A 20,779-nucleotide genomic window follows, 5' to 3' on the forward strand; every position below is an offset into this window, starting at 1 on the left:
CCACTCCCACCCATTCCATTTCCTATATATTCCACTCCCCTGTTGGTGGAAATAGTAAATTCAAGTATGGTGATTATGTCAAATCCCTAAAGGAGGAGAACACTAAGATATATCCAGCTTTGATTAACCCATTCTGCAATGGGTGCAACTTTTCCATATAATTTGTTTGCCGCCAGAGTATTTTATTTCATTGGAGTCGAGCAGTATAGTTGGAATGACCTTTGCAGGAATTTAATGAAAAATTACAAGTATAGGATTTCAACATTTTATAGCAAGTTTTTAGTTCATCAGAGTTTTATGCATGTCCTGGACTCCACAAAGGTCAGTGGTATATATACACTTATGTTGGTCTAGGATTATTTCCCATTGAATATGTAGTGGATGATGACCTCTAAGAACAGAAAAAATCCAGCCAGAATCACACCTGAAATGAAAAAGAACTGCAGGTAATATTACCTCATTGTATTTAACACTGAAGCCCAGATGTTCCAGTTGAGTTGATATTTGTCAAAGCAAAGTGCCAAAGTCACAAGTAACCCCTGGATATACAGAGTTAACAAAGACCCAGAGGTTTCTCTAACTCCTCATGGTTGATGGATCATCCCTGTATCCTACACACTGCCTTGGGTCAGAAGCAATGCAGCAAGACAGAACATCCACAGCAAGGCTGCTTCACTTAATTGGTGACCCCTCCTCTCAATCCCCTTATGCAGAAAAAGAGAGGATGGGGGAGAAATCTCTTTGGGCTGTGTCAAAACATCATTCACACCCAAGCACCCCCTACCCCTCCATTCACTGACCCTCCCTTCCTTGCATAACAGTATCATCTATACACAGCCACTCTCCACTCATCCCTATCTCCTGCCTTCTCTCCTCCATGCTCAACACCCCTTTCACCTAATCCATCCATCTCATCTTTGGTTGTCCCCTCAAATTCACTCCCTCTACCTCTGTCTTCCACACCTCTTTTACTAATCTTTCACCACTCATTCTTTCAATGTGTCCAAACCATCCCAATAGTTTTTCATCAGTTCTATTTGTCATCTCTATTTCCACTCCTGCTCTTCTCCTCACCTCCTCATTTCTCACTCTATCCAATATAGTAATTTCTACCATACTTCTCAGACATTTCATCTCAAACACTCATTCTAATAGTTGGGTAAAAAAAATGTTGACCAATGTTATTCATCCTTTTTGGTTTCAAATTTCCAGAATGCATAAGTTGGAATGTGGTAATGAACTAAAGTGGCATATCATTAGCAGTATCTCATGTACAGTAAGAACTATCAGGCTGAATTCAAACCTTTGGTACCATAGGAGTACCATGATGACAAAATAAGAGTTGAAATGTTACACAATATGAAAGGGTTCAGTCATTCAATTCATTGCTCTGATTCTTTCTTGCAGGAGACCCCTCTATAACAGTGGGATGCCATTGAAAAGTAAAATAGTTTAGCAGTAATCAGAATAAAAGGAAAATGTTACCTAGAACAGAAGGGGGATAAAGAGTTGAAAAATATTTATCTACATTTAAACAGGTTCTCTATAGTACGGTATATGGAAGTATGTAGGGAGCTACTGTCAGATATGAAACTGGTTCTTCCTTACCGCCAATGAAAACAATGAAGGGTCCTGCAAGATGCGTAAGCGAGAGTGGGGCAGGTGGTGGGCGAGATCCGCTCTCTTGTCCTGGTGGTGCCTCACAGGCTGTCCCATTGTTAGCCGTATCCCTAAGCAACCGTTCCACGAACCCGTACTCCTGCAGCTGTGTGAGCCTGTCCAAGAGAAGAAAAATTGGCTTACTGAAACATTCTAGGCCAGTGTGCAATAATGCCACATACTCAAGCAACACCAGGAAATGAATTGTCTCGAAGGCATGGAAAGACAAAAGCAAAGTATGCGTGTAACTGGTTACAAATGTGGGACCTCCTCACTAGTGGTGGGCAGCTACCGGTAAAGTTACCGGTTTTATCGGTAACAGCCTTGACGGTAGCTTACCGGCAATAATTCTGCTACCGTTAAGGTTCCGTTAACCGATAAGCTATACCAAACACTCGTGGAGCGGTAAGCACGTCTCGGCTTGGTGGTACTGAGTGACGGTAGTGGTGGGCAGCTACCGGTAGTTACGGGTTTTATCGGTAACAACCTTGACGGTAGCTTACCAGCAAAAAATCTGCTACCGTTTAGGCTCCGATAAGCTATCCCATAATACTCAGAGAGCGGTAAGCACGTTTCGGCTTGGTGGTACTGAGAGACAGTACTGACGGCCCTACGTAGGATGAAAATTAACAGGAACGTATTCAACGTGCTAGATCGTCCTGCTCCCTTCTCGGCCCACAGATGCACAGTACGAAATGTACGTATTCGAATATGAAAATTAACAGTCGTGCTAGATCGTTTTGTTCGCATCTCGGCCCGCAGAGGTTCAGTGCAAAATGTACGTATTCGATTAGTCAGCCTATGTTCCGGTGGGCATGTATCCAAATGGATGCACAGAATAAAAAATTAAAATAAAACATATGCGTGTGTTTTTTGTCCATTTAAAGGTACTATAATATAAATATAGGGATCGTAGAGTCCTGCTAATACAAAATTAACGTAATTCCAATATAAAAAATGGCAACTATGAACAATTGAAAAAAACTTTGACAGAAATTCAAAGGGTTGAGATTGTGTTCCTGAGCCTAATATAAGAGGAACTTGGTAAAAAAAAACATTATGAAATGACCTACGTATGTCAATTCATCTCGCACAAAACCTTTAAAACCTCAATTGTACAAAAAAACTTTGTCCTGACTAAATGAAAAATGGGTGATTTTGGAAATGAATGTTTATGTGTAATGTGTAAAAATGATGCATGTAATTATTTTTCTTTTATGAAATTGTGTTTCTATGTGAAAAATATATTCTTTGTATGAAATTGCACTTACATAGAGACGGAAGTGGGGTGTGAGAGGGGGAGGGGGGGATTGGTGCGTAGGCCTATGCACTGAGGGAGAGGAGGTAATGCTGTGACCTTACACTCGGAGCGCAGGATTTTTATAGTGACGACGTTACAAAACTTGTGACTACACACCATAGTAGGATGAAATTTGTTTAGATTTAAGTCATAAAGGCGACTCGAACTTGGGACGTCACTACTACCTCACGAGTCTTTTACCGGTAAATTACCGGTAATTCCGGTAACGGCATTGTTGTTTACCGGTAATTCCGGTATTGAAATTAGCGGTATTTGCCCAGCACTACTCCTCACAAGCTTTATGGTAAGGGACCCAACGCAGATATCTTGCTATACTCCATTTATTTTAGCTTATTTTTTTTTTTTTTTTTACTTATGTTGCACAATACTTTATTTGTATTTGTAATTTTCAAATTCGTCTGAAGTCAAGTTTCTAATAATTTCCTAACTTTTTCTCTATGTCATTGTGTGTATTTTGCCAATACTGTTTCACCAGCAACTAATGAAGTTATCTAACAAATTCCTATTAGGTTTAAGTCATCAGACTACTGGGTCAGATAAAGTATTTCCTGGATCTACCCCAGGGAAGGTAAGTGCAAGGCAGAAGAATAACCCAAGAATTACCCCTTTTGTCACACTATTCAATTTTCCATGTATTTTTCTTATTATTATTAGTTGTCATGTCTAAAAATAGTAGTGATGGAAAACTCGATTCTATTTAGTGAGTCGAGTTTTTATGAGTGATTCACTGAAAAGAATAGGCTACTTGAGTCACTCAATTTACCGAGGCCTGCGTGGCTGCGTGCTGCAGTGGGAGATAGGAAGTGCGAACCTTGGTATGTTATTCTGAAATGCGACATTAAACACGAGATATTTTAGGTTAGGTTATTCTCCATCGTATCCCCCGCCAATAATCTTTTTTTAAATCGGTACTGAGTTACTATTTACGGTATTCATTTATGGGGGCTCAAAATACTCAGAATGATAGGAGTTATCCAATGTTATAAAAAATAATTGTATTTGTGAGACTAGTAAATGACTTTATATTTACCGATTTTTTTCATATAATCCCTCTCCAATTTGTGAGTGCCAAGTGGTGACCTGGGCTTTGTCCGGGGCCCATAGAATCAGCCAGTAGTGGCCTGAGTCAGTGAGTCTCCCATAGAATTTGCCCAGCGCGGCATGAGTCAGTCGAGTTCTACTGCAAATCACTCCGAGTTTCCGACTCACTCGTGATACTCTTTACCAAATTGCATAACTCGAGTTTCAAGGCTGGAACCCGTAGTCTGTCATGAGGTGTTGGTCAATGAATAGCGAACAGTCTTGTGGTATGAGTGGTGGGTGGCGTGTACTCCTACCCAAGGTAAAACGAATACTATATACGTTTTACCTTGCTCCTACCACTGTTTATACGAATACAAAGGAGTACGCGATGTGATCATTATGCATAATTTAAACACCACTCCGAACCACTGACATATGTACAATATAAGGGTGTAAACAAACACCAAGTGAAAGAGTTAATGGGAACGATGACTGGATTCACCCAATTCAGTGAAATGAGTCGTTTGATTTGAACGAGACTTGCGTGTCTTACATCACTAAATCACACTTAGGTCGTTGGGGAGGTTCATATTTCAAGAGGAGTGTGAGATGCTAATTTTATTACCAATAATTGATATATCATTTACTTGAAATTCATATTTAACCTTATTGATAAATATTTTTTCTTTCGGTTGTGTAAATGTCTGTATATTTAGTTTTCCACGTATCATTTATTATTGTAATTTTAGGTCCTCTTTAGTCATCTGGGCTTAACAAAGTTAATCGAACATAAATTACAATGGTAATATTTGTACAGCAAACAACGTAGATATTTGCACAGTACAACAAAGAAAAATAAAACAAAATCTGAAATTTGAGTCATACTGATTTACGTATACAATGCTAGAGTTATCGTTTTCAAGCTCATATTTGGTAATGTACTATTTTGTGTACTCTCAGATACTTTGCACATCACTTCGGTATTGGAACTTGGATGGTGTATGGTTATTATTATTTTTTTTTTGTAAATCGAGAAGAGTTCATAAATAACCTGTTGTTCAAAGTGCCGAAAACTGAAGATTCACTCTTTCGGAAATTTATATTCTTATCAAGTTTATATTTACACAAATATCTCTTCTTGTGATGATAACCTATATGTTTAGTAGTCTTGTTACTGTGTCAAACAGTACTCTGTGTTTATTCTAGGTACTTGTGTTTTGAGTATTACAGTATATTTAAAGTACTTGAAGAGGAAATGTGTGTATGGAGCGGGAGAGACTTAGGGGTGTGACTTCTGAGCTACGAGGTACACTGATTGGCTGGGAACAGTCTTGAACGACTTGTATTGTAATGCTTCTTCTAGATGTCTGGCATTCAGTCAGGCATATTTTATGAGTTTGTGCGTTAAACTAAGTCAGTGTCGTATTATTCTTACAAGTGTTAAAGCGACAATGAGAAACAAATTGTAAGTAAGTGTGCATTTAATCAAAATCCCAATGTGTTTGTGATCAAGAACAGTGAATTGGTACTAGCTTGAGCATGTGAATCGGAGAAGTACGATTCTGTTAATGGAATACGGTGTTATCAGTGAAATTAATGAACTTGTGGCGTGACCTACCCTGAGCTACTGTTATTGGAACTTGAAAGTATATAGGGAATATTTTTGTAATCCGAAAACTCTGCTAAGCTATTTCGAAATAATCAGTGCTGGTTTTGCTTTCTAGTTCCATCACCAGGTGGTATGAGCGTTGCCGTGATTACCTGTTACTGTGGTTATTTTGAATGTCTACTTAAGTCTTACAGGTAAGTGAAGTTTATTTCAGCCTTACAGGCAAGTGAAATTTATATTTCCATCTCATAATGTTAGCCTATATTTGACAGTGTGATGTGTGTAGTTAGGTTACGGGAATATTTTGAGCCTTCGCGAAGGCAAACTCCGTAAGAGATATTTGGTGAGTGAACACTCTTGTGATAGGGCATTGTGCTGCCACCTTATGTTTATCACAAAACACTCAAAAAGGATGAGCAGAGGGTCACTCAAAACCCTCCGATTTCTCTTTGATTTCAACAAACAACGTCTGGTAAATAAATCGATATAACTTTTCTTAACGATGGAATAGCACTAAGTGTTATTGCTTACAGTTATGTAACGTTTTCTTGGTGTTTTGGTTCACAAATCAGGTGTTTTGACCGACCCCCTGCTTGTGATGGTTGTGTAAAATGGGTGTATGTAAAAATCGCTTCCTTATAAATGGTTCTCATACCACATCACCACAGAGCGCCAGGGCCGGCAATCGATTTCCAGACCGGGATGGATCAATTTAACTATCGCCATTTATTTACACCAGGGAGACAATTGTTTAAAGGCGAGTTTCCTCATTTCCTCCCACTAGCTAGTGACAGAGAAACAGATCCACACATATACAACACAGACGATAGTCTAAAGTTTCTTCCCAGAGAGATGTCATCATGTCAGAGAAACTTGTGCCATCAGTTCTTGTTGTTAATCTTACTGGTGTCGTTGTCTATTATTCTATAAATGCGTATATAGAGGGAGTTGTGGGTTGGTAGAGTCCCTTACTGTCACTACGGCGGTCCGGGTTCGAATCCTGCCCAGGGCTGAAAATAAATTCAGTACCGCTGCGCTTCGAGTCGTTACTCTAACTCTCGTGGGCGGGGAGTTGGGTGTGTGTGTGCGTGTAAGGTCACAGCATTACCCATAGATCGGTCATACGAGCTCTGAGCTCTCTTCCGAGAGGGAAATAGCTGTCGATCACGAGCCCAACACGTGATCCAAAGACCAAGGTGAATATAGGTGTCACGATGTCGCAAATTTTGGAAACTATTGCTCTAGATCAGTGGTTCCCAAACTATCTTACCTGACGCCATTACCCTTTTTGCTTCCAGTAGACCCGCACGCCATCACCCCCTCTTTTGTTCATGTGAAATGATTCTTACATTTATTTCTTAGCATTGTTCAGGAAAACAGATTTCTGCTTGTATTAAATTTTAGTAATGAAAGCCACTCAAACAAATAATAGTATATTCCAGAGACATTTTTCTAAGTAATTAAAAACGAAACATTTGGCCCAAAGGGAGCGAAAAAAGTTTGAATATTAGCAAATTGTGGTTGGTATCGGTGACGTTAAGACGTTTGACAACACGATGTTTGAGAGTATGTTTGAACATGTGAAAGGGGTAAACATGTTGGGCCAACGTATTGGACGGATGTCTGATCTGGCTTGACTTTTGTGGGCGGAGCTTGCTCGTTGATGTCCATGCATGAACGTCTGAACACGCATCAGTCTCCAACCGTCATACATATTCAAATCTCGCGGAGGTAACATCTATAGCAGATCCTTCAGTGACAGGCTTGCCGATTATTTCCAAAATGAATGATACGCATGTCGTTAAGGACAAGGGAAGGAAAATTATGGTGGATTTCATTGACATATATAGGTAGCACATAGCATTGTAGAAGATGAAATCGAAAGAATACTTTAATAGGAATTTAAGAAATAAAGGTATAGATGAATTGCATGGAAAGCTAAAAGAACTTGACCCTCAGTGCACGCGGGATGATGTAATTGAAAAATAAACTGTCTTCGTAGTTCTTTTAGAAGGCATGACAAGTTTCTGGTATAATCATAGATAAGGTGCTCGTTGCGATGAGAGCTAAAAATCTCAAGTCTTGCAGAGATATTCCCGTTGCTAAAAAACTCAATGTTGCGCTCAGCCGTTCATGAGGGCTAGTGGACTTCCTCATAACGGTGTCTTTACAAGTAATGAATTGAGTGACCAAATTCAAAAGTTCTAAATATGTTGATTCGTCCATGCGCACATAATTGCGCCAATCATCTGGGTGTAATTTCAGCTCTTCATTAAGTTGGTATGAGAAACGTGGTCCCTTTTCAGTAACCAGTCCTTTGTCCACTTTGAACGCTTCATTTTCTTTTCGTTGAGCGCAATCACTATCCCAATTGCAATCACCTCCTCTTGGCACCGACTGAGGTTGTCTGTCTGTTTGGTCTGAACGTGTAACAACTCGTCAAACATGTTATGTTGGAGGTTTGATGAGCAAGTTGGCCAACACGTTTGATTATGTAAAACCTCCTTAAGGAGAACTAGCTTAATAGAAAACGGGTTGGAGTGACTGCTATAATTATACTTTCCATGTATGTAATGGCAGATATTTGTTCTTTGAATGATTTTATTATTCTAATTAAACAAATATTTTTTAGCAGATGACTTCACGCCCCCGTTGTATCTTCGTCAGGCCTCCTTAGGGGGGCGCGCCACCTAGTTTGGAAACCTTTTTAGCCATATCGCCCCCTTTTTCAATTGAAAAAAAGGATCGCCCCCCTTAATTGGAAAATAATAATAAAGAATTATTGCAACAATGATAAACAACTAATTTAAAATGTTTTACTCACGTTGTGTTTTAATGAGATCCTTGGGCCCGGCTGGTGCTTCGCTGCTAGATCTTTTATATTAGGCTTAAAATTTGTCAGTTAGAAGCAATACCTGTGACGTTTTTCGCCCCCCTGAGCTCAAAAATCGCCCCCGTTGGGAATGACTGATCTAATCTAGATCAGTGGTTCCCAAACTAGGTGGCGCCCCCCCCCCTCGGAGACGTGAAGAGAACACAAAATGGGGCATGAAATAATTTGCTCAAAAATGACTATTTGACAAGAATTAAATCATTCCAAGAACAAGCATCTGCCGTTACATACGTGGAAATTATAATTCTACCAGTCCCCAACCCTTTTGTTTTCGACCTAAATCGTGCGGGTCTACTGGAAGCAAACCACTTTTTATTTATATTATAAGGTAGTTAGGGAACCGCTGTTCTAGAGGAGGTAAAATTTCTGGGAAACTGATATTATGGTTGTATTTACCTAGTTGCAGTATGCATGATAGTTATTATATTCGTGGGTTACTATCTCTGTGTTTCCAATTATCAGTCTTTGATTTTGTAGACACCAGTTTATACTGGGACCAGTGGGCAACTCACCAGTAGTTTGCTGATGCCAGTAGGGGCGACTTCTTCCTGAAAGGCACACTGAATGAATGGGTAACAATTATTTGGCGAGGGCTGTAGAATTCGCACTGACCCATCGCTCCGAAGGACTTGGATATCATCAGTTCTCCAGACAGCTGATCACACAGTGCTGGTGGAAGAAGAAGAAGCTTCATGAAGATAGGAGTGGATATACTGGGGAGGATGCACTCCCTCAGACGTATATCCGATGAGGCGCATGGGGACATGCGATTTAACGAAAGACTAGAACATTTATTATCATAGGTAGAGGAAAATGCAAATATTTTCCTCGTCCTGCTGGATTCTAAAAATAAGTAGAAGAAATTACACAAGGCTCGCCAGAGAAGTATACTTCGAGCGGAAAAAAATAATTCATGAGAAGACTGACGAGATTATTCAACTCAAAATGAATCGTCAATGTAGACGATTTTTTTTTAGCGTGTCTGGAGACTGAGATACGTTTTACTGTACTCTTGTAACCTCCATGCCAGTCCTATCCTACGAAGGTGTTCTATTAACTTGTCATCACGGTAATGCCATCGGCTAAATGTTTATGTCGGCTAAATTCTGTGTTCCTGGGTCTGCAGTGCACGTGGAAATTTTGGTGGATTGTCTACAGTATATGAGCGTTCGCGCGCGCGTGTGTGTATGTGGAATTACGTGCCTTATAGGGGAAGTGATGTGTCCAAGATGGATTTCAGATGGGTGAAAAATGTGTTCACCTCAGTCTTGCGATGGCCATTTCCTCGTATCTGCTTTGTAAAAGGTCTGCCTGTCTGTAATTTGTCCATCGAAGGTATAATGAAAAAACTCATCGTATTGTTTCATCCTCCCTAAATCGAAATACGCAGCAGTGGTATGGTCGCTGAAAAAAAAAGGATACAAAGAGTTGGAACCCGAATGTCCCTCACCCTAACAAACAGATCGTACGAGGAAAGATCAGAGAAATATGTTACATGATTGTTGTCTATATAAGATGTAGATAAGAGGAAATAGCAAGAGAGACGTTAAATTGTGGAATTAAATCAAAGGAACCCTTAAAACGGGCAACGTGGATTTCACACAAAATTTGATAATTGGAGACACAGAACTATGGAAAGTGTTTGCAAGAAGAAACAGCAAGAAATAAAGACATAATGCTTGAGACACGTTAAGTTGTGGAATTCATTCAAAGAAACCCTTAAGACGGGAAACATGGATTTCAAGCAAAATTTGATAATTGGAGACACAAAGACGTAAACTCGTGAGCATAGTTCCTATCCTGTATATCGCAGTAGAGTAAACGCAATTAGGTAACTAACGTGAGCTATTGCTCTCCCAACAACCTTTCACGTCTTTTCTGAAATGTATTTAATCTCCAGTTGTCAGTCTGTCTTAAATCACTATTTACCAGGCCCGAAATGAGTATCCGAGGAAAGAGGGGTATAAAGTTAATTAAGGGAAACTTGTATCTGATGAGCCACGCGTTTGCGGTGCAGACCATTTGTCCACAAATGTACTTTCGATATATTCGTTTGTTTGTTTATTTGTTTATTCATCTATGCATTTGTTTATTTTTATTTATTTATTCAATTATATATACATTTGCTTATAAAATTTTCTCTCTCAATTCTGATCAGAGCTGAAAAAGTTTGAACTGCCGGAGTTTTCATTATGTGAACAAAGATAATGATAATACATTCTATTGAGTTCTGCGCCATGTTTCCCCCATCTCATTTTTGTTTTATGAAGAGCAATAGGTAAATAAATATGTAAATAAAGTAGAATTAAATTAAATAGATTACATTAAGATGAAAAATAAAAGTACATCACCCGCGTATTGTCCACTGGCGATCTCCCTCCGTGCAGCGTAGCAGTCTGGAAAGAACCCAGCACTTCCATCCATCAACTGGTCGTAGATGGGCACGTTCGCTGTCTGCAACGGGAGACACCAAAGCGGGCAGAGTGAGGAATTAGTCTGGGGCAGAGTAAAATATGCATTAATAACAACTTTAAACACAGCGACACATGTCGGATTTAGGTCTTCTACAGTCCTCCCGTTTGAGACGCTTGTTTACAATCGGTCCTACAATTGCCGACAAAGCTTTCTAAAGAAACATGTGAAGACAGAGTCTTTATCAGTACGACGCTTCGTGCTAATAAAGGCTCCGTCCTCAAATGGTGTTTCTTTAGACAGATTTCCGTGATGCCACTGCAACTCAGGGCACAAAATGCTCAAACAGACAGGACCTGATTCCCTCAGTACCGTAAGTCGCCGCTGATATAGAATGGCCTGTCGACAGCCGAAGCGGAAAAAAAGGGTCAATATATTAATGGATTTGATAGAATACTGTTAATTTTTACCGATAAAATGCTCATTGCTCTATAATGCAACGTCTGCCTAATTTGTTTTTGACGAGATACTTACACTCGTAGTCCGCGGTGTTCAATAAAATCGTCTGACATTGACCAGAACAAAAATACCAAATCTGTTCACTCAGGGGTATCTTGATAGATTGATCCCCGCAGCTACCAGACAGAACAAGAAGAAGAGTATTACTTATTCGCTACAGAATGGGTTCATCGAGGTAGTCCATCATTACTGAATGGCATAATCTGGCGTCGACAGAAATCAAAGAGAACGTGCCTCTTCCCCGCACGGAATGAGAGAACGACGTTAGGGACTGACTTTGAAAGTGTGGAGGATGATGCCGCCTTGCTCGAGCCGCCACGGGAGATCGTCTTGGAGGACGAGCTGCTGAACCGAGTTGATCGGGATGGTGACGCGGGGCACCGTCAGCACGGCTATCAGTAGCCCACGGTAGATGTTCATAAGGACCAGAGTCAGGAGGAGCCACATGCCTAGGCTGCTCCGGCCGAGCCAACCGCTTCCAACCCACCATGTCGCTGTATGGTAGCAAGAAGGAAATCCAGTTAGACGAATATACATGAACAGATAAGTAAGTGAGTAATAGATTGCTTAGTACACTAATAGTCAGAGCTTCTGATCCATCACATCACTGTATGCCAGGGTGTAAAAGGAAATGCAATTAACAAGAATATATAGATAAAAGAAGAAAATTGTCTTAGGCTTTCTTCCCATACTTATAGTTTTGACAAGACTTGCATGAAACTCGACATATGTTCAAATTGGTCCTATTGTGATAGTAATCTATCTGTATACCAACAAATTTCTTCCCCTTTAAGGGTGGTAGTCAGCCAAGGCGTGCATCCATTCCCACCCGTCCCGCTCCTATCCGTTCCCCATTTGTTTCCCTTCTATCTTAGCTCCTTGTGGATGAAGGGTCATCCCTGTTCCCCGCCCACTGCCCGAGATTGATTGACCAAACAAAAATCATCATTCTATTCTATAGCTATCCAAACTATTACATTTAAAATTTTATAAAGTTACATGGGGGTTATTTTTCATGTACATTTTCACAATGGCACAAATATTCTACACATTCATATCATGGTGAAGTCTGTTAAAAGAAATTACAAGTGTATTGGTATATTTAACATCCAATAATTGATAATTTTCGGTCATTTGAATGTTGTAGTGGATACTTTTGATTTAAATCTCTCTCTCTCTCTCTCTCTCTCTCTCTCTCTCTCTCTCTCTCTATATATATATATATATATATATATATATATATATTTATATATATATATATATATATATATATATATATATATATATATATATATATGCGAGTGGCCACTGGAGTCGACTGTGGTGTAATCGGTAAGCACGCCTGCCTCCCCGGACAGTGGGAGGTCCTGGATCCTTTGCAGTGACTCTCCCTATCACACATGGCGCAGTGAGTAGAATCCCCGAGCGGTGCACATTCCCGGACTGGCAGAGGCCAAGGGAAGAGAGATGTGCGAGTGGTCACTGGAGGCGATCGTGGTGTAATAGGTAACCACGCTTGCCCGGACAGTGAAGTGTTCTGGGTTAGATTTCCGGGAGGTGCCAGCTTTGCAGTGACCCTCCCTATTACATTATACATATGTATGTGTATAGCTTGAAAACTGGCCTGGAGCAGTTGTCTTAGAACCATGAATGTACACATTCCAGAAGGCCCAATCCCTCTGATAAGGGATATGACCTTGTCATCCATCCTACACCCACCCAAAACCCATCTTAGATTCTTGTGAATGACGACCTATTCCTGTTCTCCGTCCACTGCTCGGTCCATAGACAATGCAGCAAGACATGGCATATCTGGACAACCAAAGTCGGTTTATTCCTACAGTTTCATTACATGGCGACCCTCACCCTTAATCCACCCGAGAATTTACAGAAGATATACCAAAAAGCCCTTCCTCCTTTATTAGGTGTTGGTTGTGCATATTTGTTTTTAACAGTACATTGCCAGAAAAGAGGCATTTGGTAGATTTGCTCAGGAACATGCAGTTCATGGGGATAGTCTCCCTTTCCGTCTTCCTTCGCCACTTTCCACTCACACTCTTGCAGGAAGATGGACAAGACCGTGGCGCAGATAGTGGAGGTGGACTTGAGGGGCTCTTCCCTTGATGCCCCGGTCCTCTCCTCCAGTCGAGTGATGACCAGCACCAGCAGTGTCATCAGCACGAGGGACGCCAGCGTCAGCCACCACACCTGAGAAGGCAGCAACACAAAATCTGAGTCGACGATTACGAATCAGTAATGGGTGACGTTTTATTATAGTAAGGAAAATACCTTTTGGTCTGTGACGAGATCGATATGACACTTCTACGCCATAACGAATATCAAGCCTCGACCTGCACTACATGCTCGTGAAACAACAAATTAAGGAAGTTAACTACGTATTTCTTACAATAAGTAAAACTTATAATGAAACATGAAACAGACATGTAGGAAGAGAGAGAGAGACGGGAAATAGATCGATGGAATGATGAGATAAGGAGAGATAGATTGGTGCCGACATAGAAATCGGAATCGCAAATGATATGCAAAATATGCATTGTAAAAGGAGAAGTACATTTTCCTTTTCGAGGATGGCTCTCTCGTGGATACTCACAGGCGGACTGAAAAGCCTGACAAAGTCACTGATGTCGGAGGTGCCCTTCGGCCGCGGCAGGTAGAGACGGTGGGGCGTCACGAAGACGGGCACAGCGAAGTCCGACACTTTGGTGCGTGGGTACGACACCGCAAAAGGGCCGAGGGCCATCTCCACCTCCTACAGGAGGGAGGAAGTGGTCATGAAAAGACATTTGGAATCATTACATAGCGCTGAAAGGTTAGATAGCTTTATGGATGAGGATGATAAGTGGTAATGAAATTGCGCAGTGTAAGCTCTACGGTCTCTTGCAGTTTCTTTCATTCTTATGTTCTTATGAACCTGGTTTTGGTGGATACAACGGTGAGAATGGCCAGGAAGTTTACTATCCTCAGCTCGAAAGGAATTTTTTATCCTTACAAACCTTCTAGTTCTTCATTTTCATGAGAATTTTATTAGCCTTCTTCGTATTTTCAAGTATTTCGATATCCATGTGGTCTTCAAGAACTCTTCCTCAGACTCGTATCGAGTGAGGTCGTTGTCTGCCGTAGCTCCTTTCCGTCTTTTTCTTGTTACCATACTTTAATTGATTACCTTTTGTAAAATTTCTTTATTCCCTGAAGATGTCTTAATAGACGTTTGGACTACATCTCTTACTTTCTCAATTTTTTTTTTTTAGCATTTACTATATATAGGTGCTATTATGAATGTTTTACGCACACACTAACATAACATCAACCTCTTTACTCGCAACACTGACTCACCCCTCGCTCCAGCATACCGAGCATGCCGTTCCAGGATCCATTCTCCCCCTCGACGCCCCAAAGTCCGTCCGGAGGCTGCAGGATCTCGAATCTGCAAAAAGAACGGGAATTAACAAGCTCCGAAGTTTGCCGGCACAGCAACGCCGTGGAACTGCAAATGTGTGTGTGTGTGTGTGTGTGTGTGTGTGTGTGTGTGTGTGTGTGTGTGTGTGTGTGTGCGCGCGCGCGTTAGTCAGGCTAGGCTTTCAGTTACTCATTAATGACTCGAACCAGTTACACGAGGTACCTGCTCCAGCCCTCAACCCACTGCGCTACGATTAACATATACACACACGCATACGTACACACGACTCGATGGCGCAGTGGTAGCGTTCGCGGCTGCCAATACGGCGGTCTGGGTTCGAATTCCGCCCAGGACTGAAATAATTTTAGTATCGCTGTGCTGCGAACCGTTACTCAAATTCTTGTGTGCGGGGAGTTGGGTGTGTGTGTGCGTGTAAGGTCACATTACCCAGAGATCGGTCATATATGAGCTCTGAGCTCTCTTCCGGGAGGGTAATAGCTGTCGATCACGAGTCGAACAAGTGATCCAAGACAATGGTGAATCACACACACACACACACACACACACACACACACACACACACACACACACACACACACACACACACACACACACACACACACACATTATATATATATATATATATATATATATATATATGTGTGTGTGTGTGTGTGTGTTTGTGTGTGTGTGTGTATGTGTGCGCATCTGCGTACATGTCGGCATCGATACCCATAGGTTCCTCCCCAACTCAACGCAACAATCTCACTTTAGTAGGTGGCGAGTTCCTAGTCGTGTAGACATTTCATCTATATTCCGTAGCTCCATGAGACCTTGAGGGGGTTCTAAGGGTCTTTTGAGTAAAACCTTTTCCAAGCACGATGACCCCCCCCCCCACCCAGCTTTCCTTTCGTTATGAACCTGGTTCTCTCCTACGCACCTAATGTTGATATAAGATTCCAAGGTGACAAACTTAAGGGTGATTTAAACACATTCCGAAGGGTTCAAGCTCTCTTCCCCTTTTGTTGCGAGAGCATGGGTCCATCGTTCTCACCTGAGGTTCATCTTGGCGGCCAGGATGACGAGAATGTCCCACATGACTCCCGAGTAGTGCGTGACTCCGTCTTCGCCTGGCGCAATTCGCATGAAAGGCTCCCACTGAAAGAAAAAAGAAAGGAAAAAAAAAAAAAAAAAAAAATCTCGTCTTATGAAAAAAGTAGCATGAACAAAATTAAATTCAGAAGCTATTCTATTCTATGTATATATTTTCACGTGTAACTATGTATTCCCTGGCTACCAATAACTGAAAAAAATCCTTTACCCACCGTTTCTGCAGCGATGCGTACTATTGAGGCGTTGGCCATTTTCTGGAAAATACAAAGTTGTCCTTAAAATGGAGACCAAACTCCACGGTCAGGGTGCATGAAATGCTTTATATGAGACATGTCTACATTGTAGAGAGAGCTCGTACACATACACAGAAAAAAAAATCATCATCATTAAAAGAATTAACTGGATTTTATTTTCTACACACCAGTTAAGGATACAACGCTTGCAGAGCCGTTCGTTAGTTTACCATCAGGTTCTGAAGTCCAACCAACGAACAGTGGAACAGATCCTCAGCAAGAAGTACCGAGCTGGCCAACGGTGGAGTTTACTGGATCCAGGTGGTTGTCCTTCTGTCAAGGGTAACAAACATCAAGTGGCATCTCTCCGTCCGGTCTGAAGATTTTATTCCCTGCTCGCGCCTCGAAGGTCGACCTGGAAGAGGATGGATAATGCACGGCCACCTGAGAGGGGGAGAAAGAACTCTGTCAAGGATTTATCCTCCAGCTGCACAGATGACCTCCAGAGATTGAATTCCAACTTCAAGAGTGTGTCACCAACATATAAGTTCCCTCAAGAAGTTTCTATTTCGTAGAAACCTAAATAGGATCAAGATACACCTGAGAATCTAGGAATCCAAATCCCCTTTGGCCCCCTACCCCCCCACTTAGAAATCTAGGGCGTATTTCAAATTTTGCCGGTCGTCACGTATGATTTCGTTAATCTTATAAGTTATACTGTAAATATCAGTGTATGATGAAAATCAAAATGTAACTCATGTAGATAATGTAAATATATGCCAATGTGGCCAATTTCAAGCGTATATCTTGATGGAACCTTATACCATTAACCATGTACGTAAAGGTTATTCTTTAGTTATCTTATCCTGATTAATACGCAGCAAATGAGGAGAATTCTCTGTAGTGAATTTAAAAATCTCTTCATCATTTTAAGTTCTGTTCTTGCTGAAGTCAAGCGATTTTATTTAGCTTTTGACAACCCCTCCGTCTCGCACCTTTGGAGGACTGCCAAAATTGTTATAGAACACCTGAAGGGAAGGGTGATAAAGCCAGTTAATAAATGGTCCAGATTGCATACAAGAGCGTCTCGTCATACTCCATGTCCCCTCATGTGGTGAAGGCAATACAAAATCCAATACGATCTTTCCGCCTAAACGCGACGGCAGGCGCGGCATGACACAAAACCGTTTTTGGATATTCGAATATTATAAAGGTCAACGGGACACCTGCACGCGCGGGAGAGATTTCTTTTTATTTCCAAATTTCTCATTTTTTCCCTTCTCTCTTTTTTTTCTTCCTCATCTACTTTTTCTTCCTTTTTTTGTATTATCTGTTACGTCACAAATATTACTGTAAAGTATACACATGACTTGATATATATATATATATATATATATATATATATCTATACATATATATATATATATATATATATATATATATATATAACAACCACAATGCACTTTAATTCTAAACCATCAACATCGGGAGACCGAATGGAGGCCGACATGCAGAAATTTAAATACGGTACTGCCGAGGGCTCGAACTCAGCAATCACATGACAAGTGCCGTAGTAACTTACCAACTACGCTATCAAGAGAGATTATATATATATATATATATATATATATATATATATATATATATATATATGTATATATGTATATATATGTGTATATATGTATGTATATATATGTATATATATATATATATATATATATATATATATATATATATATATATTTTTTTTTTTTTTTTTGTGGGGGGGGGGGCGGCGTGAGGGGAGGTTAGCTGGGTTGTCACCCGACCGGACCTTAACCTTGCGGCTTTCCGGGACAGTTCACACATGAAGCAAGAGGTGTGTCCACCTTATGAAACTCTGTTAAGAGTGTTGGGCCCCAGAGGAAATGAGGACGGAAGGGCAACCCCTCAACCTCAGGCGGCCCCAGGGGGAAGGTGTGCCCCCAGAAGCTGAGGGTTGTCTCAGAAGGGAAGATGGTGAGGTGCCGTAGTGAGTGGCGGGGGATTGTTGCCGTTATACATTGTAAGTACAGGTGATTTTTTTTTTACCAGTCGTATCATTTCACTCACCGATACAAGAATATTTACATAAGTGTCTGAAAGAGCTATGGACACACCACTCCTTGCTATTGGCACCGAACCTGTTAAGAGCCCTGATACAGCTCTAAACTTTCGATTCCGATAAATGTTTAATACATTTACTTTGTTCATAAATTATTTGTTCCCCAAACTAACTGCAGGGGCTGGAAATAACAATTAATAATCATTACAGGTATTGGAATCGGACTCGTATCGGAATCGGAAGTTTAGAATAGTATCGGAACTCATATCGGAATCGTTAAAAATATTGGTATCGTCCCATCACTAAAAATAATTGTGTTAGCGTGCCGTGTTGCGCTACGATGTAACTCGCCCCGTCATGACAGAAACCCGGTTTGTTTGAACGAACTTGCTCTGTTCTGACACTCTTGGTAGCGGATGGGGTTTAAACTATCGCAGTTAACCACTTCAATACCGGGGGTTATTCTTCCGATACTGGCTACCGCTAAGCTGTTATATTCGCCTCCGTGGCATCCTCCCGGGAGGAGATGGTACAATGACACTTTGAATTCAGTTTTCAATTCAATTTAACTGTTTATTCAACAAAATATCACACATTACATTTTCATGTTGGAGATATACATATTTACATACATTTAGATATTAATTTGTTGAAAAGGAGAGAGCAGAAGCTCTCCCCTAATATTTTACAAAGGATTACAAAGGCGGAGCATGCCAACAGGAGACCTTTTGGTCCATATCTAGGTCGGATGCGAAAAAAAATCATAATAATAATAAAACTAAATAAAAACTATAATAATGTAAATAACAAATAAAGTACATAAATAAATGCATAGGTATAGTTAAATAATAAACAAACAGGTAAATAGTAAATAATAATAAATTGACATATAACTAATAATAAATGAAAATCAGACAGACAAATGATAACAAAACAAAAACAAATAATATAAAATAGATTATAATCATTACAGCATCTTGCTTTTATATACAAGCATTAAAGCATTTACAAAAATTTTCACAGAAAAGGAAAATTATTCACAAATATATCAATAGCAACAGTAATTGTATCCAGTGGGAGCAGCCAATATTTACAATTTATATAGATATAAGAATCAGATATATAAAGACATACATGCATCCACAATTCACACAGATACAAGGTGAAGATATACAATTTGGGCAAACAAGCAGCGTTCACAAGAAGCTACATACGTATAAAGACATGCATACATATACACACTGATACACACCACACATGATGCTCCAGCACTTAAATTTTGAGGCTATTGTGGCGCGCTGAGGTTCGTATACGCAAGAACGCCTGCTGCATGCCAGACCCCCTGATATCCATTCCTCTGAATCCTCTCTCCCCCGGGAAGACAGAGTCCACTTGGCCAGGCTGACGAAGAGAAATCCCTTCGGGCCATGTCAATTTATCATTCATTCACGACCATTCTCCAATCACACCTATTTCCTACCCTCTCCTTTCTTCCTTTCCTGCTCAATAGACATTCCCCTTACTCAAAGCCCCTTTCACTCCCATTCATCCATCTCGGTCATGGTCTTCTCTTCAAGTTCGTTCCATCCATTTCTTCTTTCCACACTTTTTGGTAGTCTTTCCTCACTCATTCTCTCCAAATGCCCAAACTATTCCAGTATTCTTTGATCAACCCTATCTGCCAGCTCCACCTCCACTCTTCTCCTCACCTCCTCATTTCTCATTCTATCCATTCCTACTATACTTCTCTATTACTCAACAATCTACCCCTACCGTACTTCTCAAACACTTCATCTCAAACTCCTGTAGATTTCCCCTTTCTGCCTCCCTTGCACAATCAGCCCTTCCTTAGATACCTATTTCTTATTACACTCTTCATTCAACCAAGGCATATACTTGTTTGATTTAAAATGGCAATTGCTGACAAAAGGGTCAGAGTAGACACCATATGGGGATGAAGCCTTTATCAAAAGTACAACGTTTGGCTTGATGAATATCTTAATAAAGATTTCATACTCATATGGTGTCTACTCTGACCATTTACTTGCTTCCCTTTCTCTACAGTTTACCTCGACCCCACTCCTCCATTCCTTACTACGTGTGACCCTAAGTGCTTAAACCCATCCACCTCTAGCTTTTCTCCAGGAAGACTCACTACCAATTCATTGCCACTCTCGCCCCTTGTATAGCCCATCACTTTATTTTCACCTACATTCACTTTCAAATTCTTCCTATCACGCACCTTCCCAAACTCCGCCACTAACTGCTCTGGACCCTCCTCTGACCCAGCGACAAGCAGAGTGTCACCAGCAAACAACAACTGCCTCATCTCCCACTTTCCTACACCCTTACTAACCATCTCTAACCTCCTGCTCATCACCCTCATATCTACTTCCCGTGCTACTCTATCCATGTATATACAGTATTGAACAACTATGGCAAAATAACACAAACCTGGTACAGTCTCAACTTCATCTCAAACCACTTATTCTCACC

The 20,779-nt window shown here is 40.7% G+C and overlaps 1 protein-coding gene across 1 annotated transcript; it reads right to left on the bottom strand.

Annotated features, from left to right (window-relative positions):
• Positions 1–259: 259 nt before the first annotated feature.
• Positions 260–20,642, bottom strand: LOC143040957 (glutamate receptor ionotropic, kainate glr-3-like). Its single transcript, XM_076212391.1, has 11 exons — positions 20,382–20,642; positions 16,180–16,221; positions 15,909–16,012; positions 14,791–14,881; positions 14,009–14,206; positions 13,491–13,644; positions 11,713–11,930; positions 10,857–10,959; positions 9,018–9,174; positions 1,609–1,775; positions 260–424 (listed from the first exon to the last, which is right to left on the bottom strand). Exons 1-11 carry the CDS (start codon positions 20,640–20,642, stop codon positions 357–359), a joined length of 1,563 nt encoding a protein of 520 aa, XP_076068506.1. The 3' UTR covers positions 260–356.
• Between the last annotated feature and the right edge of the window lie 137 nt (positions 20,643–20,779).

Source organism: Oratosquilla oratoria, chromosome 30 (assembly GCF_046742065.1).
Source record: "Oratosquilla oratoria isolate Oo_2021 chromosome 30, ASM4674206v1, whole genome shotgun sequence".
NCBI classification, from domain to species: Eukaryota; Metazoa; Arthropoda; class Malacostraca; order Stomatopoda; family Squillidae; genus Oratosquilla; species Oratosquilla oratoria.

Coding starts and splice junctions, on each gene's coding strand:
- LOC143040957 (XM_076212391.1), bottom strand. CDS start 20,642: ATGGTTAGTAAGGGTGTAGGAAAGTGGGAGATGAGGCAGTTGTTGTTT. Junction 14,207..14,790: donor TCGGTATGCTGGAGCGAGGG/GTGAGTCAGTGT, acceptor TCCCTCCTGTAG/GAGGTGGAGATGGCCCTCGG. Junction 9,175..10,856: donor CGCCAGTGGACAATACGCGG/GTGATGTACTTT, acceptor TTCTTCCACCAG/CACTGTGTGATCAGCTGTCT.